The sequence below is a fragment of the Melanaphis sacchari genome, unplaced genomic scaffold, assembly GCF_002803265.2.
Source record: "Melanaphis sacchari strain LSU unplaced genomic scaffold, SCAv2.0 Contig7_pilon_pilon, whole genome shotgun sequence".
Classification (NCBI taxonomy): Eukaryota; Metazoa; Arthropoda; class Insecta; order Hemiptera; family Aphididae; genus Melanaphis; species Melanaphis sacchari.
In genome coordinates, this window is record NW_020271560.1 from 7,081,077 (window position 1) to 7,100,007 (window position 18,931).

At 24.4% G+C, this 18,931-nt stretch overlaps 3 protein-coding genes across 3 annotated transcripts; 2 read left to right on the forward strand and 1 right to left on the reverse strand.

Moving 5' to 3' along the window:
* Positions 1-589: 589 nt before the first annotated feature.
* On the reverse strand, positions 590-1,568 carry LOC112601632. Its single transcript, XM_025349342.1, has 2 exons — positions 818-1,568; positions 590-609 (listed from the first exon to the last, which is right to left on the reverse strand). The coding sequence occupies exons 1-2, from the start codon at positions 1,566-1,568 to the stop codon at positions 590-592; spliced, it is 771 nt and encodes a 256-aa protein (XP_025205127.1).
* Positions 1,569-6,793: 5,225 nt separating this feature from the next.
* Positions 6,794-16,525, forward strand: LOC112601633 (odorant receptor 94a-like). Its single transcript, XM_025349343.1, has 6 exons — positions 6,794-6,989; positions 7,871-7,967; positions 8,720-8,819; positions 15,260-15,385; positions 15,795-15,953; positions 16,451-16,525. Exons 1-6 carry the CDS (start codon positions 6,794-6,796, stop codon positions 16,523-16,525), a joined length of 753 nt encoding a protein of 250 aa, XP_025205128.1.
* On the forward strand, positions 9,504-11,730 carry LOC112601867. Its single transcript, XM_025349721.1, has 3 exons — positions 9,504-9,539; positions 11,225-11,383; positions 11,716-11,730. Exons 1-3 carry the CDS (start codon positions 9,504-9,506, stop codon positions 11,728-11,730), a joined length of 210 nt encoding a protein of 69 aa, XP_025205506.1.
* Positions 16,526-18,931: the final 2,406 nt, after the last annotated feature.

Sequence of the window (18,931 nt, forward strand, 5' to 3'; positions counted from 1 at the left end):
TTTAACAACTTTTATATAGTTATAACTTATAAGTAAGAAACATTTTCGATTTCACAATATAAAATCTATTAATTATTAAGATATGAAATAACAAGTTTACAAATTTAAATCAATATAAATATATTTTGGTAACGTTTATACTAATCATTGTTATTTAAATGAAAAAAAAAAGTCACAGTTGTATTAAAATATTTTGGAAAGTTACATAAATTTTTATAGTAATTTTAGTTGAAAAAATACTGTTAGCTGTTTAATTAGTATTATCATTATAAAATACCCTATGTATTTAATAATAATTTATTTAAATTATATCTTACTTCATAATTTTTTGGTGATCCATTATTACTGTTTTTAATTCATTATATATTAAATCGTGTTCGTCAGCTTTCTTTCTTATTGTATCTATAGTGTAATCTACAAGTAAACAAAAAAAAAAAAAAAAACCCTGGTAATCGTGTAAAGAGTATTGTAAGAAATTTTTAGTTTATCAATAATACACATGTTTCTTATACAATTTTTTAATACTTAAATTTTTGAAATTTGTTATTATTTGAAAATAAAAAAAGCTAGTTTCTGGGTAAATGTAAGGTTAAATAACATCATAGAAATCTATAGTATAAAAATGAATTATTAAAATATGAATAATGAGTTATGAATGGCCCAGATAATAAAGTATAAAACTTTTTCTTAATCAGAGCAATTATTATAGATGAGCTTTAAATATCATCAATTGTTTTATGGTTTTTAAGATTCTTTATTTTATAATTATTAATCTGGGATATTTCAATGTGTATTTTTATCAAATGTTCGAGCTCACCAATCGGAGAATGAGGACCCGAGATAGATTTATGTCCAACTGATTCGAACGCAGAGCCAATTATGTTCATCTGAACGCAAATACCAAAGTATAGTGTAATTAGAAGTACATCAAACATAATGAATAATGTTGCAATACAAAGTAGGGCCGATGCTTCGAGAAAGTAAAACACGTGATAATTTGCATTGTAAGTTTCATCAGACACAAGAATATAGTAGTTTAAGATATTTTGTCGGTAATAGCTAACCGAACCGTCTCGATTGTGTATTGGTGTTATACTTTTATTGAATAAATGTGAGATGAATATCATAATAAACGGACAAATATAATACATTATGGTAAATAACGCCGTGAACATGATTGAACGTTCTCGCCAATGATCCAGTATATGTCTCCTTCCGAAGCCGAAAGATGTAAATCCGTACCGCGTAATCGACAGGCAGTTCCATATTTTGCTTGAATGGTGGATAATTATCCAAATCTTGTAGAGAATGAAGAACGTATTTTCCGCTAACCAGAGGTTTTCCATGCTTGTAGACATATTGTCTATTAAATAGTACGAATAGTGCAAAAAGCTATAACTAACCACTATCGTATTTGTAAATACGTACATTACAATGAATGCTATAGCAATATGGTAGACATTTCGACCTAGAAATCGTTTGGTTTGGGGATCCAAAATTTGATATAAACCCATAAGTTTAGTCAACCTTATGTCAAAAACATAGTTATTTTCTTCCCTCAAGTTCATTATATAATCAAGTATACTTTTACAGAAAAAATAGTAATATTTAAATATGTATACAATAATATAAGACCACCGACTTCACCGATCCGTGATAGTCTGAATTAGTTCTGACTGGGACAACAACATTTTATTTGTATTTTCTCAGAATTTTTTCTTTTTATTTACAATGAGTTAAATTAATAAATAGTTATTATTGTCATGCAATCCAATTTCAACCAACCACTATGATAATATTTTATAGTCCTTTACCTTTCGATATTTAATGCAATATCAACATAATGTATGTTTAAACCCTTATTACTATACAAATGAGACTTCTTTAATAATACAGTATAAGAAGACTATAGAATTTTAAAATTATTTATTTTTGACTCGTTTATAGTAAAATTTAATAAAAAATAAAAATATATGTTGGTGTTATATTAGATAACAATGAGTTGACATTGTTAAAACGATCTTGTTGGGGGACGATCCATCGTGACTTTATAACTCGATGTCGTACATCCTAAACCAACTGGAAGTTTTTTCTCACATCTATAAAATCATTGATGCATGATGAATACTCATCTCATTTTACTGTAAGAATTGAGAACCGAACAGAGTTTTTTCAAATTTCCACAGATACTTATGTATTTTACTATTTAGACGAAAAGCTCATTACCTGTCTAAACTCATCTAAGTATTATTTGTGTAGTCATATGCTCACTTATTTAGCATACACGTTAAAAATACGAAATCAAAGAAAGTACAAATGATGCAAGGAATGCAATTAAGTATGGTCTTCTTATTTACTTAAATATTTTACTGTTGACAAATGATCTCTTATTGTAGCTGTAAGATTATTCTTATGTTCATTTTTGATAAACCAAACAACCGTTATGGTTATATTGATAATTATAGGTATTAGAGCAAATAAGATACTTGATAGGTATGTAACATATATGGTCTAAATAATGTATAATTTACGATAAAATCTCCACCGAGTATATAACAATATCAGTTCATCACCGAATACCATTGCCGCATCTGAGGGGTCGAACACGCCCTCCACTCAAAATGTTTTAAATTGTTTAAAGATTTGTAAAATAACTATTTATTTTGAATACCAATATAAATGGCTAAAACCATAATATAATTTAATTAATACCTTGTTATGCTTAAAATATTAAAAATATTTTTATTGTTGTTTGTAAAGACAAACAATAAAAATTTAATTTTAATTTTATATTTCAATTGGCGTCATTCATTTGGATCCAAATTCACCAAAATTTGGACGAGAAATTAACCAATCGTTTTGCTGAATTTATAAATTATTGAATAATAGGAAGTTATATTGATATAACCTATACAATAATTTTCATATATTTATTCCAATTAAATATTATTATTATATCGTTTTGGCTGATTGCTGAATTTTAAAGTGTCAAAATAAATTACAAACATATATTAAAATTATGGGAAGAATATCAAACTGGAAAATTAATAAAAATAGATTAAATTAAACAAATAAGTACCTAAAAGATATCATAGTCCATACTAATAAAAAAATTAATTTAAGATAATAAGTTAAGACCGGATTTATATATATTATAAATCGTAAAATATGCATGCAAACATGCACTAAAAAAAGTTAGAATATGCAAGAAAAAATGCACAATAAAATTTAAATTTTTATACATTTTTATTTTTTATTTTTATTTTACAGTAATAATTATTCATTATTTATATTTAAATTTTCATAAACAAAAAGTATAAGATGTACAATATATTAAATATACAATACAAAAATTTAATTTGTTAAATTGTAATTTAATTTTTAATCGTTGGATAATACACTGTAAAAAATATATTTTATTAAAATTAAAAAGTAGATAAATTTTTGATATAAACAGGAAAAAAGTACCATTTAATGTAGTATGTCAATTGGATAAATAATAAGTTATCAAAGATTATTCTTTGAGACATAAAATATTTGATATTATATAAACGTACCTATAATTTTTTTTTTTTGCTCAACACTTTTTTAGATTGTTAGGTGTGTATTTGTACGGTTAATTGTTAAAATATGCAAAAATATACAGAATATTCACTAATGTCATAATATGTAAAAATATGTAGTATAAAATTGTGATACTAAATCAATTAATTCATGATTTCTGGACATTTATTGACTACATATATATGATGTTGAAAATAGCAACATGGTTTTCATGCAAAATCTGGTCTTTAATAATACGTATAATATAGTAAATTATATGACAACATAATACAGTCTTAAGTTTCTAAAAATGGGAAGGAAAACGAATATTCGCTAAAACGATATTTTATTTTGGGTTATTCATCTAACCAAATATAAGCTGCTCAAATAAATTGAAGTTATAGTTCTGTATTAAAATGAATAGGTTGACCTACTGAAGATAACATTTCAAAATAAAAGTGCATTTTAAGGACTTAGTCAACATTTTTTTTTTTTATTTATTAAAACGTGCTTTAGTTATGTTACATAATTTACAAATACCCTTAAATTATTTTCAAAATTAATGTATATTTTCAATTTTTGACCCGTGGAGCCTAAATTGGATACTAAGTAGTACAATGGCACTGGTATCACGTAGGTATCTAGACCAAAATACATTTGTGGGACTCACTCTGAAGTAAAATCTATAACAGCATAACGCCACAGCTACACATTTAGATTGTTTTTTGATTGTTCGTTAAATCAATCATAAAATGTAAGTAGTATCAAATATTCAAATAAATATCATGAGAAATATTACTATATAAATGAGTTGATCCTGTTTGTAGTTTGTGTCAGGGCTTTAGGAACTTTAAGATTTAAATGTTATTAACTACCGACTGACTTTTATGGCTGTGTCATATATGTTCATAACCTACTATTACTTAATTGACTATTTTAGACTGCAGAAATATAAAATATAATATTAATAACATAATAATTATCATTTGTTATTAGTTTTGTAAACAATAAATTGATAAACAAGTAAAGTTTTCCACAAATTACTGAAAACTGAAATGTGTACATTTATATTCCATAAAATTAATAACTGTCATCGATACCATGTAGTGCTGTAAAATATGATAGGTATAAATGAACTGCAAAGAAATTTGTTGTTATTTTTAAAAATATTATCTATCAGTATATTCACGTACAGATGTCCGATAGGTGATACTGTTTAATTCAATAAAGGTAAACTGGTAAAGTCCTGGAGTTTTGTTTATCTACTCGTTACCGTATTAATGTGTTAATACTGTAAATGCAGTTTTTTTTATATTATTTTATTTTTATACACCAAAATAAATTGTTGGTTTTGTTACAATGACATATTATAGAATTGATACATTTTTTTTATTGTTTATTATTTTTTTACACAAATCATACATTAAATCTATTTAAAAAATAAAATAGTGTTTGTATGATTAGCATTATAAGATTAAATTTAAACAATATCAATGTTATTCTTTGAAAATAGAAATAAGGCATATTACACAATAAAATAACCAACAATCATTATAAAAATAAATAAATATTGATTTAGATACAATGATATGTTTTAGAATTGATACGAAGATTTTTTTTACACAAATTTTATGTTTAATTTATTTAAGATAAAAATAGCTTTGGTGTCATCAAAATTATATATAAGAGTATATGTATAGATCGTTAATCAGTTATAGCTGAATGCATGTACTAATACTCTGAAGTAGGGTGTTTTTAGTTATGAGTTATAACTTAAAACATAAAACCGTAGTAAATATTCATATTTACACGAAACGTACAGACGTATAGGTAGTAATTATAAATTAGGTGCCAAGAACAATTTAGTAAAAATCATAATTTTAAATTTATTTCTAGGTAACTAATGTAAATATAATAACAAAACAATATATATAATTATGTTTATTTTAGTAAAATTCTTCTTAGTTACTGTAATAAGACGTATTGTTAATTTGGAATTTTACATAAAATTTACATCAAAAAAGAAAAAAGTAAGTAGGTACTATTAAATGTGAAATTAACATAAAAAGATCATTACAACTATAAAGGAAATCATTTATCAAAAGTAAATTGTTTTAATATATAATTAGACCATTTAATTGTATTTATAGCATAATTTTGTATTTTCTTTCAATTTCGTATTTTCAGCGTGTATGCTATATAAGTGAGCATACGAATTACTCAAATAATAATTAAATGCGTTTAGATAGATAATGAGTTGGTCTAAATAGAACAAAAAATAGATAGGTATTCGTCAAAATGCGAAATAGTACTGTTCTGTTCTCCATTCTTACGGCCTTAATGAGTAAGGTATTCATCGCCTGTAGATGATTTTGTGGGCGTGTGAAGCATATTTCAGCTGATTTAAGTGATACAATAGTCGAGTTAAAAAGATTTTCTCCACTTCAACATCTCATTAGGGTAGTCAATTTATGGTTATTGAATTAAACGTACAACACGTATTTTAACATATTTTACTATATCGAAATGCCGTACATTGTAGATTTTATAAAACGAGTCGAAAATGTATAAACTATAATTTTAATTTTAATATTTTATAGTTTTTTAAACTTTATAACTTTAGAAGTTACATTTATGTAGCAATATTATGGAATTAAACATGTATGATATTAATAAAGGATAAAACATTTAGGAATAAAGGGCTATAGTAGTTGGTAGGTATGACAACAGTTTATATTCAATAACTTTAACCGTTACATAAAAATAGAAAAGTTTTTAGGTAAATAAAAATAAAAATTGTGTTGTTCTAATCTATAGCACACGATCGGTAGACATCGAGGCGGTCTAATACTCTTGTATTTGTATTTTAAATGATTTGTATATCGCGTGTATAATAATATTTAAAAAATTTAACCAAAAGCGAGAAATTTTAGTATAAATATTACTATTTTTTCTATAAAAGTGTATTTGATTATATAATGGACTTAAGAGACGAAAATAACTATGTTTTTAACATTAGGTTGGCCAAACGTATAGGTTTATATCAAATCTTGAATCCCGAAACCAAACGATTTCTAGGTCGAAATGTCTACCATATTGCTTTTACATTCATTTTGATGTACGTATATGCAAGTACGATAATGTTTACTGTTAGTTGTTTGTATTATTTGAACTATTGAAAGGCTAATATGTCTATATGCATGGAAGACCTCTGGATAGCGGAAAATGCGTTGTTCATAATTTACAAGACATGGATCATTATAAACCACTCGAACGAAATATGGAACTGCCTGTCGATCACGTGGTACGGATTTATACATCATTCGACTTCAGAATGAGACATATACTTGATCATTGGCGAGAACGTTCAATCAGGTTTTCAACGTTATTATCCATTATGTATTTATTTACTCCGGCTATTTTGATGGGCATCACACAGATATACAGTAATAACATAATACCGGTACACAATCGCGATGGTTCGATTAGCTATTACCGACAAAATCTTTTAAACTCCTACATACTTGTGTCTGACGAAACGTACAATACAAATTATAACGTGTTTTATTTTGCTGAAACATCGATCACTTACTGTATAATAATGTTATTCGTCCTATTCGATGTCCTTCTAATTACATTATGTTTTGGTATTTGCGGTCAGATGAGCATGATTGGCTCTACGTTCGAATCGATTGGACATACATCGATTTCCGGTTCTCATTTTTCAATTGGTGAGCTCGAACTTTTGATAAAAATACACCTCGAAATATCCCAGATTGATTATTATAAAAAAATCTCCTAAAAACCATAAAACAATTGATGCTATTTAAAGCATATTTAAAATGATTGCTCTGATTAGGATAAAGTTTTATACCTAAATATTTAGGTGATTCATAATTCATATTTAGAAATATGAACAGAAATCTATTATTTGTAGTGTAACAATACTAATTATAAATATAAATATTCGTTATATTTTTTTAGAATAATCTCTTTCACGTTATAAATAATATATTATAACGATTAATAATATATAAAGAAACGATTACAAGTTATTTAACTCAGAATGAGATAGTTATGTATTTATATTAGAAATATTAATGGCAATACAGATATATTCAAAAATATTTCCGAAAATTTTCAGTAAAATCATATTAAGTTAATTAATTTAATAATAAAGATACTTTCTGAGAAATTTACTTTTAAATTTACAAATAGAACCTAAATTCCGAGGTTAAGTTCGTATGAAACATGTGCCTTTTTTATTAACTAGAAAAACTCTAATTATTCCACTTATGCTTATGAAAATTGTTTTAATTACATATAGATTACACTGTGGATAAAAAAAGAAAGACATCTAACGATCACGATTTAATATATAATGAATTAAAAACAACCATAGTGGATCACCAAGAAGTTATGAAGTATGACTTATTTTTATTAAATTATCATTAAATACTATATATCATTACATTAATTAGAATACTTATTATACAGTAAACAGCATTTTTAAACTATAAATCTTTATAAATAATTTTTTTTTAAACTTCTTTCAATTTTGATATTCATTTTTCATTTTTTCCATTTTTTAATTATTTAAATAATTATCAGTAAAAAATTAGCAAAATAAATTTATCTTCATTAAAATTTGTTTTCACAGTCGATAATTATATTAAATCAAATTTCTATCTTTCTTTATTTTTTATCCAAAAATGCTTAAAATTTATGCAAACGCATTCAAATGTAAAAAATCTTGAAAACAGATGTAGAGCACGAAATGTTTCAGTTTAATGGGGATAATTACATAAAATATTATTTTACAGGCACCGCCTACCATGTATATAGTTAACACAGCACAGAATTATGAATATAATAAGGTTTAACCTTTAAAATTCAAAAAAAAAAAATTTTCCTAGAAATATTTTAAAAGAAAATATTTATAAATGTAAATGATTTCGTTACTGCTGTAGCGGTAATAAAAAAGTGCGTTTTAAAAATAGGTTATGGGAATTTAGATAAATGAAAACTGTCCGTCAATGTGTTAAAATGAAAAAAGTACGAGTTGAATATGATTTTATTAATGAAGATACGTTTATTCTACTTGATTGCAATTCGAAAACGCCCTAGGAAATCATTCAAATTTTTATATCATAATAATTAATTTTTTTTTTTCCAGGAAATATGAAGTTTTTTTAGCACTATTTAGAAAAGCGATGTTGATACAAATTTTCGTTTCATCATTAGGACTCATAATAATTTGGGTTATTTTAATAATGGTAATCAAATTTCCATTCCTTAAATTTAATAACAATAGCTGTATTAATTTAACACAATTTTAATTTAATTTTAAACAGATATTTAAGCTAATGGGGTTATTGAAAAATTATTAAATTGTAATAATTTGAAATGATGTTTTTTTTAATTCAAAATGTTTTATTTAATCGTTTGTTTAATATATTTACATGTAATCAAACAAAGTCATTAAAGGTAACTTGGCGTGGCGCGTTGGCTGCTACCAGTCACGGTATGCGACTGAGAGTAAATAACGGCCACAGCTACTAGCTCCCGGATAGGTGACCATTCGGGATCATAGTAGTTAAAAACCTTGCCACACATACACGTGTTTGCTATCAACCGTAACAATCGTATAATACAACCTACCATACCAATCTTACCCCTTACCATAGTTCATAACTCCTACAAACAGCTAATGGCCCTAGTTGCCGGGCTTAAGTTCAATTAAAAAAAAAAAATAAAATAAAAATAATTAAATTATATGATAAATCTAAGTTGTCAATTGTCTATTAGCTTATTGAATAAAAATAAATTATTGAAGAAATTATTTTATTATTTTAACTACATTTTTTTAGGTTTTATCCGGCATGGATGGATTCGTGACAACAGAACAAACAATAATAAAAATGCTATCGCTAATTCCTACTTTTTCCATCCAGATATATATGGTGTGTTATTTATTTGGAAGTTTATATGATCAAGTAATTTGAAAAACATAATTATTTTTAACTTTTTTTAATTTATTAAGCGATTAGGTTCTTATGTATTATAAATTGTTTTATAATTAAACATCATTTTTCTTCTCTAAATAAACAAAACTTAAATTCACATTGAATAAAACAATCATATTATAATACATCAAAAATTATATTTCTACAAGCTGACCCGGCAAACGTTGTTTTGCCATATAAATTATATCTAATGATTATTTTGGTATTCAAATAAAAAAATAATTAAATTATTGTAAGTGAGAGGGAATGTCGTATACCGGTATATGACTGAGATGAATGGAGCACTGTGAATGATGATGGCCCATAAAAATAACAAAACACCAAATATCCTCACCGCCCATAAAGTAAATTTGTAAAAATGTATGTGGTTCGTTTGGCATTGGTAGCAATGAGCCCACTCTATGATAAACTTGGCCTTTGATTTTGAATGTTGAATTAAATTGTTACTATTTTACCATTTGCAGCATTATTTTTAACTATTTCTGTTGCTCCGAACGATGTAATTTGGAAACATGAATTGAATGTTCGAATTGACTTCAGGAACAGGTTAGAATCTGGATCCGTACCGATAAGTAAACCGTTCATGGTTCAGGTGGTGTTTCAATTTCCGGTAGTTGCACTTTTCCTGACGCGAAACACATACCGGCTGGCTCATTTTTGAACTTAAGCGCATTACAATGCGGACATTCCTTGTCCATAACACCAATCTCTACTTTCGAATGAGCGTAATATTTAATATCGGACCCATACTCAAATGCTAGACGAAGGAATGAATTGGATGTAATTGCTCTATGTACTTGTTGGCGTTGTCTGTCATTTGCTCTGCGTGTGTCAACTACGAATTGACGCGCTTCTTATCGTCTTTTTTTGATTTTGTTCAGTTTGTGGCTCACGCAATCGCACCATGTTCACACGTACATTTTCATCATTCGGTTATGCTCTTCTATCTCGCATGATTGTATTTTTGGTCGTTCGACGGGCCAAATCAGACCCCTTGCGTCTTGCTGGCATTGTACAAAATACACAAATCGATAAAATTAAAGTTTATATATGTGATTATTAACCTTTCTTATAAATGAGAGAGAAAGCTTATTGTGTTAGACCGACCCATTCAACGGTCAAGTTGTTTCTGATTAATTCGTTACAGTTGTTGCCAGGGAACTATAAATTGTATATTTACAATTATTAACGTAGATTACGTTTCCATCTTTTTTCATAATATTAAACGACTGCGTATTTATCGAATATAGTTCCCTGGCAACAACTGTTGTATCTTATTTTATTTATTATTTTTATATTTTATTTTTTATTTTTTTTTATTTTCAATCGACGATATCCAACAGTTGTTATAAATATTTGTAGTGAGCCATCCTTTACACCTAAGAATATGAAAAATAGTTTACATCACTCTCTGAAACCTACTTAATATACACAAAAGATTTCATGAAAATCAGTCCAGCCGTTTCGGAGGAGTTTGGTAACAAACTTTGTGACACGAGATTTTTATATATTACATAAATCACAAATATAATATTTAATCAATAAAAAATAAAAAAGCTTTAAAATATTAGCTACACAATGTATATTGCCAACCAACGTTGAATATATTTATACTTTTTTAAATTATTTTTATTTTTACTTTTTATTCATTAAAGAAAGATTCCATCATATTCTCATTGTACAGCAGTAATTGGACAGAAATGGACATGAAATGCAAAAAACTAATATTATTAACAATGAGGTTGAATAATGCAAACTTTAAAAAGTTAAAATTTACAACTACAAAAATTATAAATTTGGAATTTTTTTTTAAAGTAAGTACACACTTGTTTTGTATTGATAATATTTTACTGATAATATAAAATTCAAATCAAACGTATTCATAGAGTAAATAGCTATTACTGGATTTCAATTAAAATAATGATAAATAATTTTTTTGAGAATTATTATATCTTTATATATTAGGTACTACATCAATTATTATATACTTGTGACTTATCATTCTAATTTCTACTGTTATTATTAAAATTATTTAAATAAAACAATACAGTAAAACTTATTTATTTAAATATCGTTATACTACAATATTAAATACTTTAAAAAAGGTTTGATATATTTTCATTTTATTTTTTTATTTTTATTACAGACAATGGGCAATTGATACACTGTTATTTCTGTTTTAATAAATCAAATTAAAACCAAGAATGATAAAACTTTGTAGCTTTTTATTTGAATTTATTTTAGTTTTCCTCTAATTTTTAGATCATTTAGCTATAGATATATATATAAACTCATTTGTGATTTTCAATACATTTAGATATAATAGTCATGTTAATTGCACATTATTAATAAAAATGTATAATTATTAACAATAAGTAGATAATTATGAAAAAAAAAATATATTATATATATATATATATATTTATAATAAAATATTTTGTTTTATTATAATCCTTGTTTGTACCAATGTTCTATATTATATTATACTATTATATAGAACGTACAAGTGTATGCGTTTACTTGTAAAAATAATAGGTATGTATTCAGAAAATGTGCAGCACACAACTTATGACCGAACACATAACCAAACCGTGGGTATTCACTATTAGTTATCTAAAACAAATAATCTAAAATTAAAATGTTAAAATTCTATAGCCTTCTTATACTGTATTATTAAAGATGTTTCGTTTCTATAGTAATAATGGTTTAAACATGCATAATGTTGATATAGGATTAAATATCGGAGGGTAAAGAGCAATAAAATATTATTATAGTAGATGGTAGGTATTGAATAGCATGACTATAATTATTATTTATTAACATTGGTCATTGTAAAAAAACAGAAATATTTTCTAAGAAAATGAATATAATGTTGTTCTAGTCTTTATCACACAATCGGTAGACATTGACTATCTTATACACTTGTATTCGTATTTTATATGTTTGTTTGTGTATTACGTTTATAATATTTAAAAATTTAATCCAGAGTGACGAATTTTAGTATAAATATCAAAAGCAAACAATTGAATAATATATATAACTATTTTTTTTTTGGTATAATTGACTATACGATGGATTTTAGGGACGAAAATAACTATGTTTTTAACATTTGGTTGAGTAAACGAATCGGTTTATATCAAATCTTGGATCCCGGAACCAAAAAAATTTCTAGGTCAAAATGTCTACCATATTGCTTTTATATTTTTTTTTGATGTACGTATTTAAATCTTCGATACTGTTTACTGTAAGTTGTTTGTACTATGTTCCGACCAATATTTCTATTGGTATGGAAGATCTCTGGAAAGTGGAATTCTCTTTGTTCATAATCTACAAGATGTGGATCGTTCTCTATCATTCAAACGAAATATGGAACTGTCTGTCGATCACCTGGTATGGTTTTACATCATTCGGCTTTAAGTTGAGACATACACTGGATAATTGGCGAGCAACTTCTATCAGGTTCTCGACGATAATAACCATTATATATGTAACGTTTCCGACACTTTCCACGTGCAACACACTGGTATTCAGTAAAAGTTTAACACCAATTCACAATCCTGACGGTACGGTTAGTTATTACCGACAAAATGTATTAAATACCTACATACTTGGGTCTGACGAAACGTACAATGCAAATTATAACGGATTTTTTCTTTATGAAGCATCGCTCACCATCATTGTAGTGCTATTATTTATAGTATACGATATTCTTCTGATTACACTGTGCTTTGGTATTTGCGGTCAGATGCATATGATTGGCTCTGCCTTCGAATTAGTCGGACATAAGTCGATTTCCAATCCTCATTCCCCAATTGGTAAGTACAAATTTTTGATGAAAATACACGTCATAATATTCCTGAAGAAATATCACAAAATAATATCTTCTAATAAACATAAAACAATTAATAATAGTTGAACATTTTCTGGAATTAGTACTCTAATAAAAAAAAAAAAGGTTTTATACGGTATAATAAAGTTTGTTCATAATTGATATTCGAAAATATTAACAGAAATCTATAATTTATAGTTAAAACATACATTAAAATCATAATATTTTTTATATTAGTATAGAAGATTTTCACTTAATAACATATATTAAGTGATAAATTAAATAATGTTAGATAGTGTTTAAATTAAATGTTTTAAAAGCAAAAAGTTCATAAAAAAAAAAAATATATCATTACTATATTAATTCGACAAAAATTTCAAAAACACTTGAGTAAAAATTATATTAACTTACTTATCGTATTATAGAATTCTCTTATGTATTTGAAATTATTAATAAAGAAAATGTTTAAAAAACTTGTTTTAAATTCTAATTTTCAAGGTTTTAAGTAATAGATTAATTGGTATGAAACTTGAAATTTTTGATAAACTACAAAAAATTCTAAATACACCTTTAACGCATTTAATAATTGTTTTGTTTACTTGTAGATTACACTGTGGAGATTAATACAAAGATGTCAAATAAACAGGATTTAGTATATAAGGAATTACAGTATACCCGATATTATTCTCATATACTTATTATGCGGCTAAAATCTTTTTTTGAACTAAAAATAATATACACATAGGTTATATTTTTCTAAACTTCTTTGTAATTTAGTAAAACATTAAAATTTTTTTATATTTAAATAGTAATCATTTGTATAAAAATTATCAAAATAAATTTAACTTCGTTTCAATTCATAAGCTATTTCCATCTCATTAACTTGTCTTATCTTAACCCATAGCTTACCTGCAATTTAAAAAAGATTGCTTAAGTTATTTACTTCTCTAGTCCATACAACTCCGCATCAAAATTTTATCTATTACTGTTTTTCTAAAGAAAACTTAAGTACATATGATAAAAATGCTTAAGATATTCTAATAAATGCATTCAAATATAAAAGAAATATTTTCTAAAACTGTTTTAAATTGTATGTGGTGGGCAAAATGTTACGTCCTACGTAGATAATTACATAAATTAATATTTTTCAGTTTCCAAGTGTACTTTTCATTATTCTAAATTATTGATGATGCAATTTTTCTGTTACGGTTTAACCTTTAAAATTCAAAAAAAGATTATCATAGCAATAGTTTACTAACAACTATTAATAAACATAAACCAAGGATGAAAAAGTAATTCGAATGGTGATTAGGTCACAATTTATTCATCAATTTACATTTTTTCGGATTGGGACAAAATTCATAAACACCAAACTATATTTAATTATTGTCAGATGAAGCTATATGGTTATCATATTTTTACGTTTAAAAGTTTTGATTTATTTTTTTTTTTTCTAGAAAATATGACATTTTTTTAGCACTTTTCGGAAGAATGATGTTGATACAAGTTTTCATTTCATCATTGGGACTCATCTTAATTTGGTCTATTTTAATAATGGTAATATATTTACGTATTACTTCGATTTGATAACAGTAGTTATATCAGTTTACCGCGATTTTATACTACTATTAAACTTCTATTTCGGTACAAGGAGTCATTATAAATTACTAATAATTTGCAATGATGCTTTTTAATTTCCATCGTTTTATTGAATCATCCGTAAAATAAACTTACAAGTCATCAAACAAAATCATCAAACTATATGATAAATCGTTTTAAGTTGTCAATTGTCCATTAGCATATTGAATAAAAATGACCTATTGTAGAAATAATTTTATGATTATTACAATTTATTTTCTAGGTTTTATCTGGCGTAGAAGGATTCGAGACCACAGAACAAACAATCATAAAAATGATATGCCTAATTCCTACATTCTCCTTTCAGATATATATGGTGTGTTATTTATTTGGAAGTTTACACGATCAAGTAATTATTTGAAATACATCATTAATTTAAATGTTACATATTTATTGATTGCTAAGTCTTTTTACTTCCTATGAATTGCTTTATAATTAAACATATATTTTTTTTTTTTTTTTTTTAACAAAGAGTACTAAGATATATTTTAAAAAAACATAATCATATTATACATCAAAATTTGCGATTCTATATTAATTCATGAGTATAATATTTAAACAATAAAAAATTAAAAGCGTTTTAATACTTGCTTCACAATCTATGTAATTTTTTAAATTCTTCACATTTCAAAACTATAAATACCTGAGTAATATCACAGTAGACAATTCATTAATTTAATTCAATATATTATACGACCACAGGTTTTTAAAAGCTCTTACTAAATATTATTTTTAATTCTACTTTTTATTCATTAAAGAAAGATTCCATCATATTCTCATTGTACAGCAGTAATTGGACGGAAATGGACATGAAATGCAAACAATTAATATTATTAACAATGAGAGTGAATAATGCAAACTTTAAAAAGTTAAAATTTACAACAATAAAAATTATTAACTTGGAATTTTTTTTTAAAGTAAGTACACACTAATATTGTTAATATTTTACTGATGTTATAAAATTCAAATCTAATGCATTCATGATATTAATAGCTATTACGGAATAGTAATTTATAACATTTTAATTTATTAAATATTTAAATTTTTTTTTTTTTTTGTTTTATTATATATTTTTTATAACATTACCAAATCAAGCATTATATACTTGTAACTTATCATTCGAATTTCTATTTATATTATTATTTAATACAATAAAACAATACAATTTATTTGATCTAATATCGTTGTCAAAATATTAAAGGCTCAGAAAAATAAAATTGGTGATATATTTTGATTTTTTTTAAATTGCTCAAAAAGAAATTAAATAGGAATTCATATTAAATTATTGAAGTAATGGTTTTAACAAATTGAAAACAAAAATATGTTAATTTATTTTGATTATCTAATAATTTGGTATTTTTATGAATAACTTTTTCTAAAACATGTTTTAATCTCTATTGTTTATTTATTACAGACAATGAGTAATTGCTACTCGATTATTTCGGTTTTAATTAAACAGATCAAAGCAAAGAATGAACAAACGTTTTAGGTTTTTTTTTTAATGGATTTAAGTTTTACTCTTATTACAAGTTTTACAATTATATCATATTATATATATCATAGAATTTGAGCGAAATGTTTTTTCACATCTACTGTTATATTTTGGAACGATTATATAGCTTAGATTTTCAACTGCAACAAATTTTATGATAGAAAAATAAATGGAGTTGAGACTTAGGGGATCAAACTCAAAAAATGCTCTGTACTTTCTTTTAATAATTGTGAAAAATTAGGAAAAAAACTTCAATTTTTACTCAAAACCAATAATAGTTATTCAAAAGCCATTAACTGTAAATACATAAATTTTTGTCTATGATATAAATTTTAAAATACTTTTTTTATGAAAAATTAATTTTTATGTCGATAATAATTTTTTTACTAAATTAAAAATATTGAAAAATTAATTATAGGTCTAGTATAATTTAAAAATATCAAAAAAATAAATTTAAAGTTTGACAAAGTTATATATTTAAGCAAAAAATTATGATTATTTTGTCATAACTTAAGACTATTAAAAAAGAGTATTATGTAACAACATTTAATTCTAATGTTCATCATAAACTTACTATGAAATATTTTTGTTTTAAACTAAATTTCGTGTATAGTAAAATAAATTATTACAATAGTGATGTAAATATAAAATAAAAATATTTATTTATACAGAGTGATACACATTTTCCACTCAGAATATTTTTTTCTAAGCAATGGTACTCGTATATCACATTTATTATAGCGATCTACCTAATGATGAGATTTGCTTAAGTTTTTCTATTCACTGTAGTTATTTAAATAATGACCCACTTTTTTTTTTTTTTAAATTAAAAACAGTCACAAAATTAATAATTATTTTAATCAATGAATTATGGATTATACTAGTCCCAGAAATACATTTAACAAGAACTTTATAATTTTAGTTAAATAATAATAATAATATGAATACACATTACTCATTTAAAAAAACATATTCAAAATTACAACTTTTGTTTTAAATTTTAAATTTTTATGGTTGACAATATTTACATCATGCATCTGTAGTATTAATATTTTACACTTCAAATGTATTTCGGTTCAATTACTGCTGTACATTGTGAATGTTACTAAATCATTATTTAATTATAAAACTAAAAATTTAAAGAATGTTAAAAACTAAATATAAATCTATAAGCCTGTAACTAAATAATTCTTTGAATCTAATAATTTTTATAATGAGTGTGTGTGACAAGAAACATGTATTGAAATTTATACTTAAAAAATTATACAAACAACATATTTTAGAATTTATAAAAATTTTAATAATATATATTTTTATTTAATGAATAATGAATATATAATATAGGAAACAAATTGTATTCAATATTAAAACAATCATACAACTTATATTTCTAATTTACAACTATTAATATAATACAAAATAATGTACCTATTTAAAATTACTTGGTGATGTAAATTTTTAAACAATAACACCCCATATAAATTTAAAATTTAAACGAAGGAATAAAGAAAACAATTTTTATTTTTATTACTTCTAGAATATTATCAATTTAGCTTTACTAAAGACATTTTAAAATAATTTAAATTTAAATAAGTTTACCATTTTATAAATTAATTTACAGATATTAAACATAAACAAGGTTCTTTAAATTTAATATAACATTTATTTTATTTAGAAAAAGACAATAGGCAATTTGAAATTATCAATAATATACTTGAACGTCTTGAAAAATATATTTTTTAACTTTAATAGTAAAAATAAATTTAACAAACCTTGGTTTTTAAGTTATTAAACATATAATGGAAGTGGTAATATTAATTTTTAGATTTAAAATATGTCAATAAAAATGAATAATAATAATAATAAATTATGATATCATTTACATACCTACACAATTCTGATCATATCTAAATATAAAGTAATTGTATTTATCAATATGAAAATAATTCAAATTATGATAAGTAACTTCGAAAAAATTACAAATTATGACAATATTACTCGTTGGAAATTAGTTAATAATTTTCCAAATTACCTGTAAAAAAAATTAATTATGGCAGAAACATGTCAAGTTTTTGATTCTACTTATTAAGGGATTTTCGATGATAAGCTCAAATTATACTTACCTATTTCGTATACAATATTCGACGTAGTAAAGCGTATAATAATATGTGATGTAGGTACCTACATAAGTTTTATTCTTGTAAAAAAAAATTTTCCAAAAAGTTAAAAATCACTTAGTATTCAATATTAGTTTATTAAAAATGTACATTTAATTAAAAAAATGTTATGCTGAAAATGTTTTTAGTTGTATTTTATGATTACAAACAATAACAAATTCAATTTTGTGTTTTAAATAAATCAAAAATAATCTCTGCTATTATTAACAAAATGATTGAGTTTATT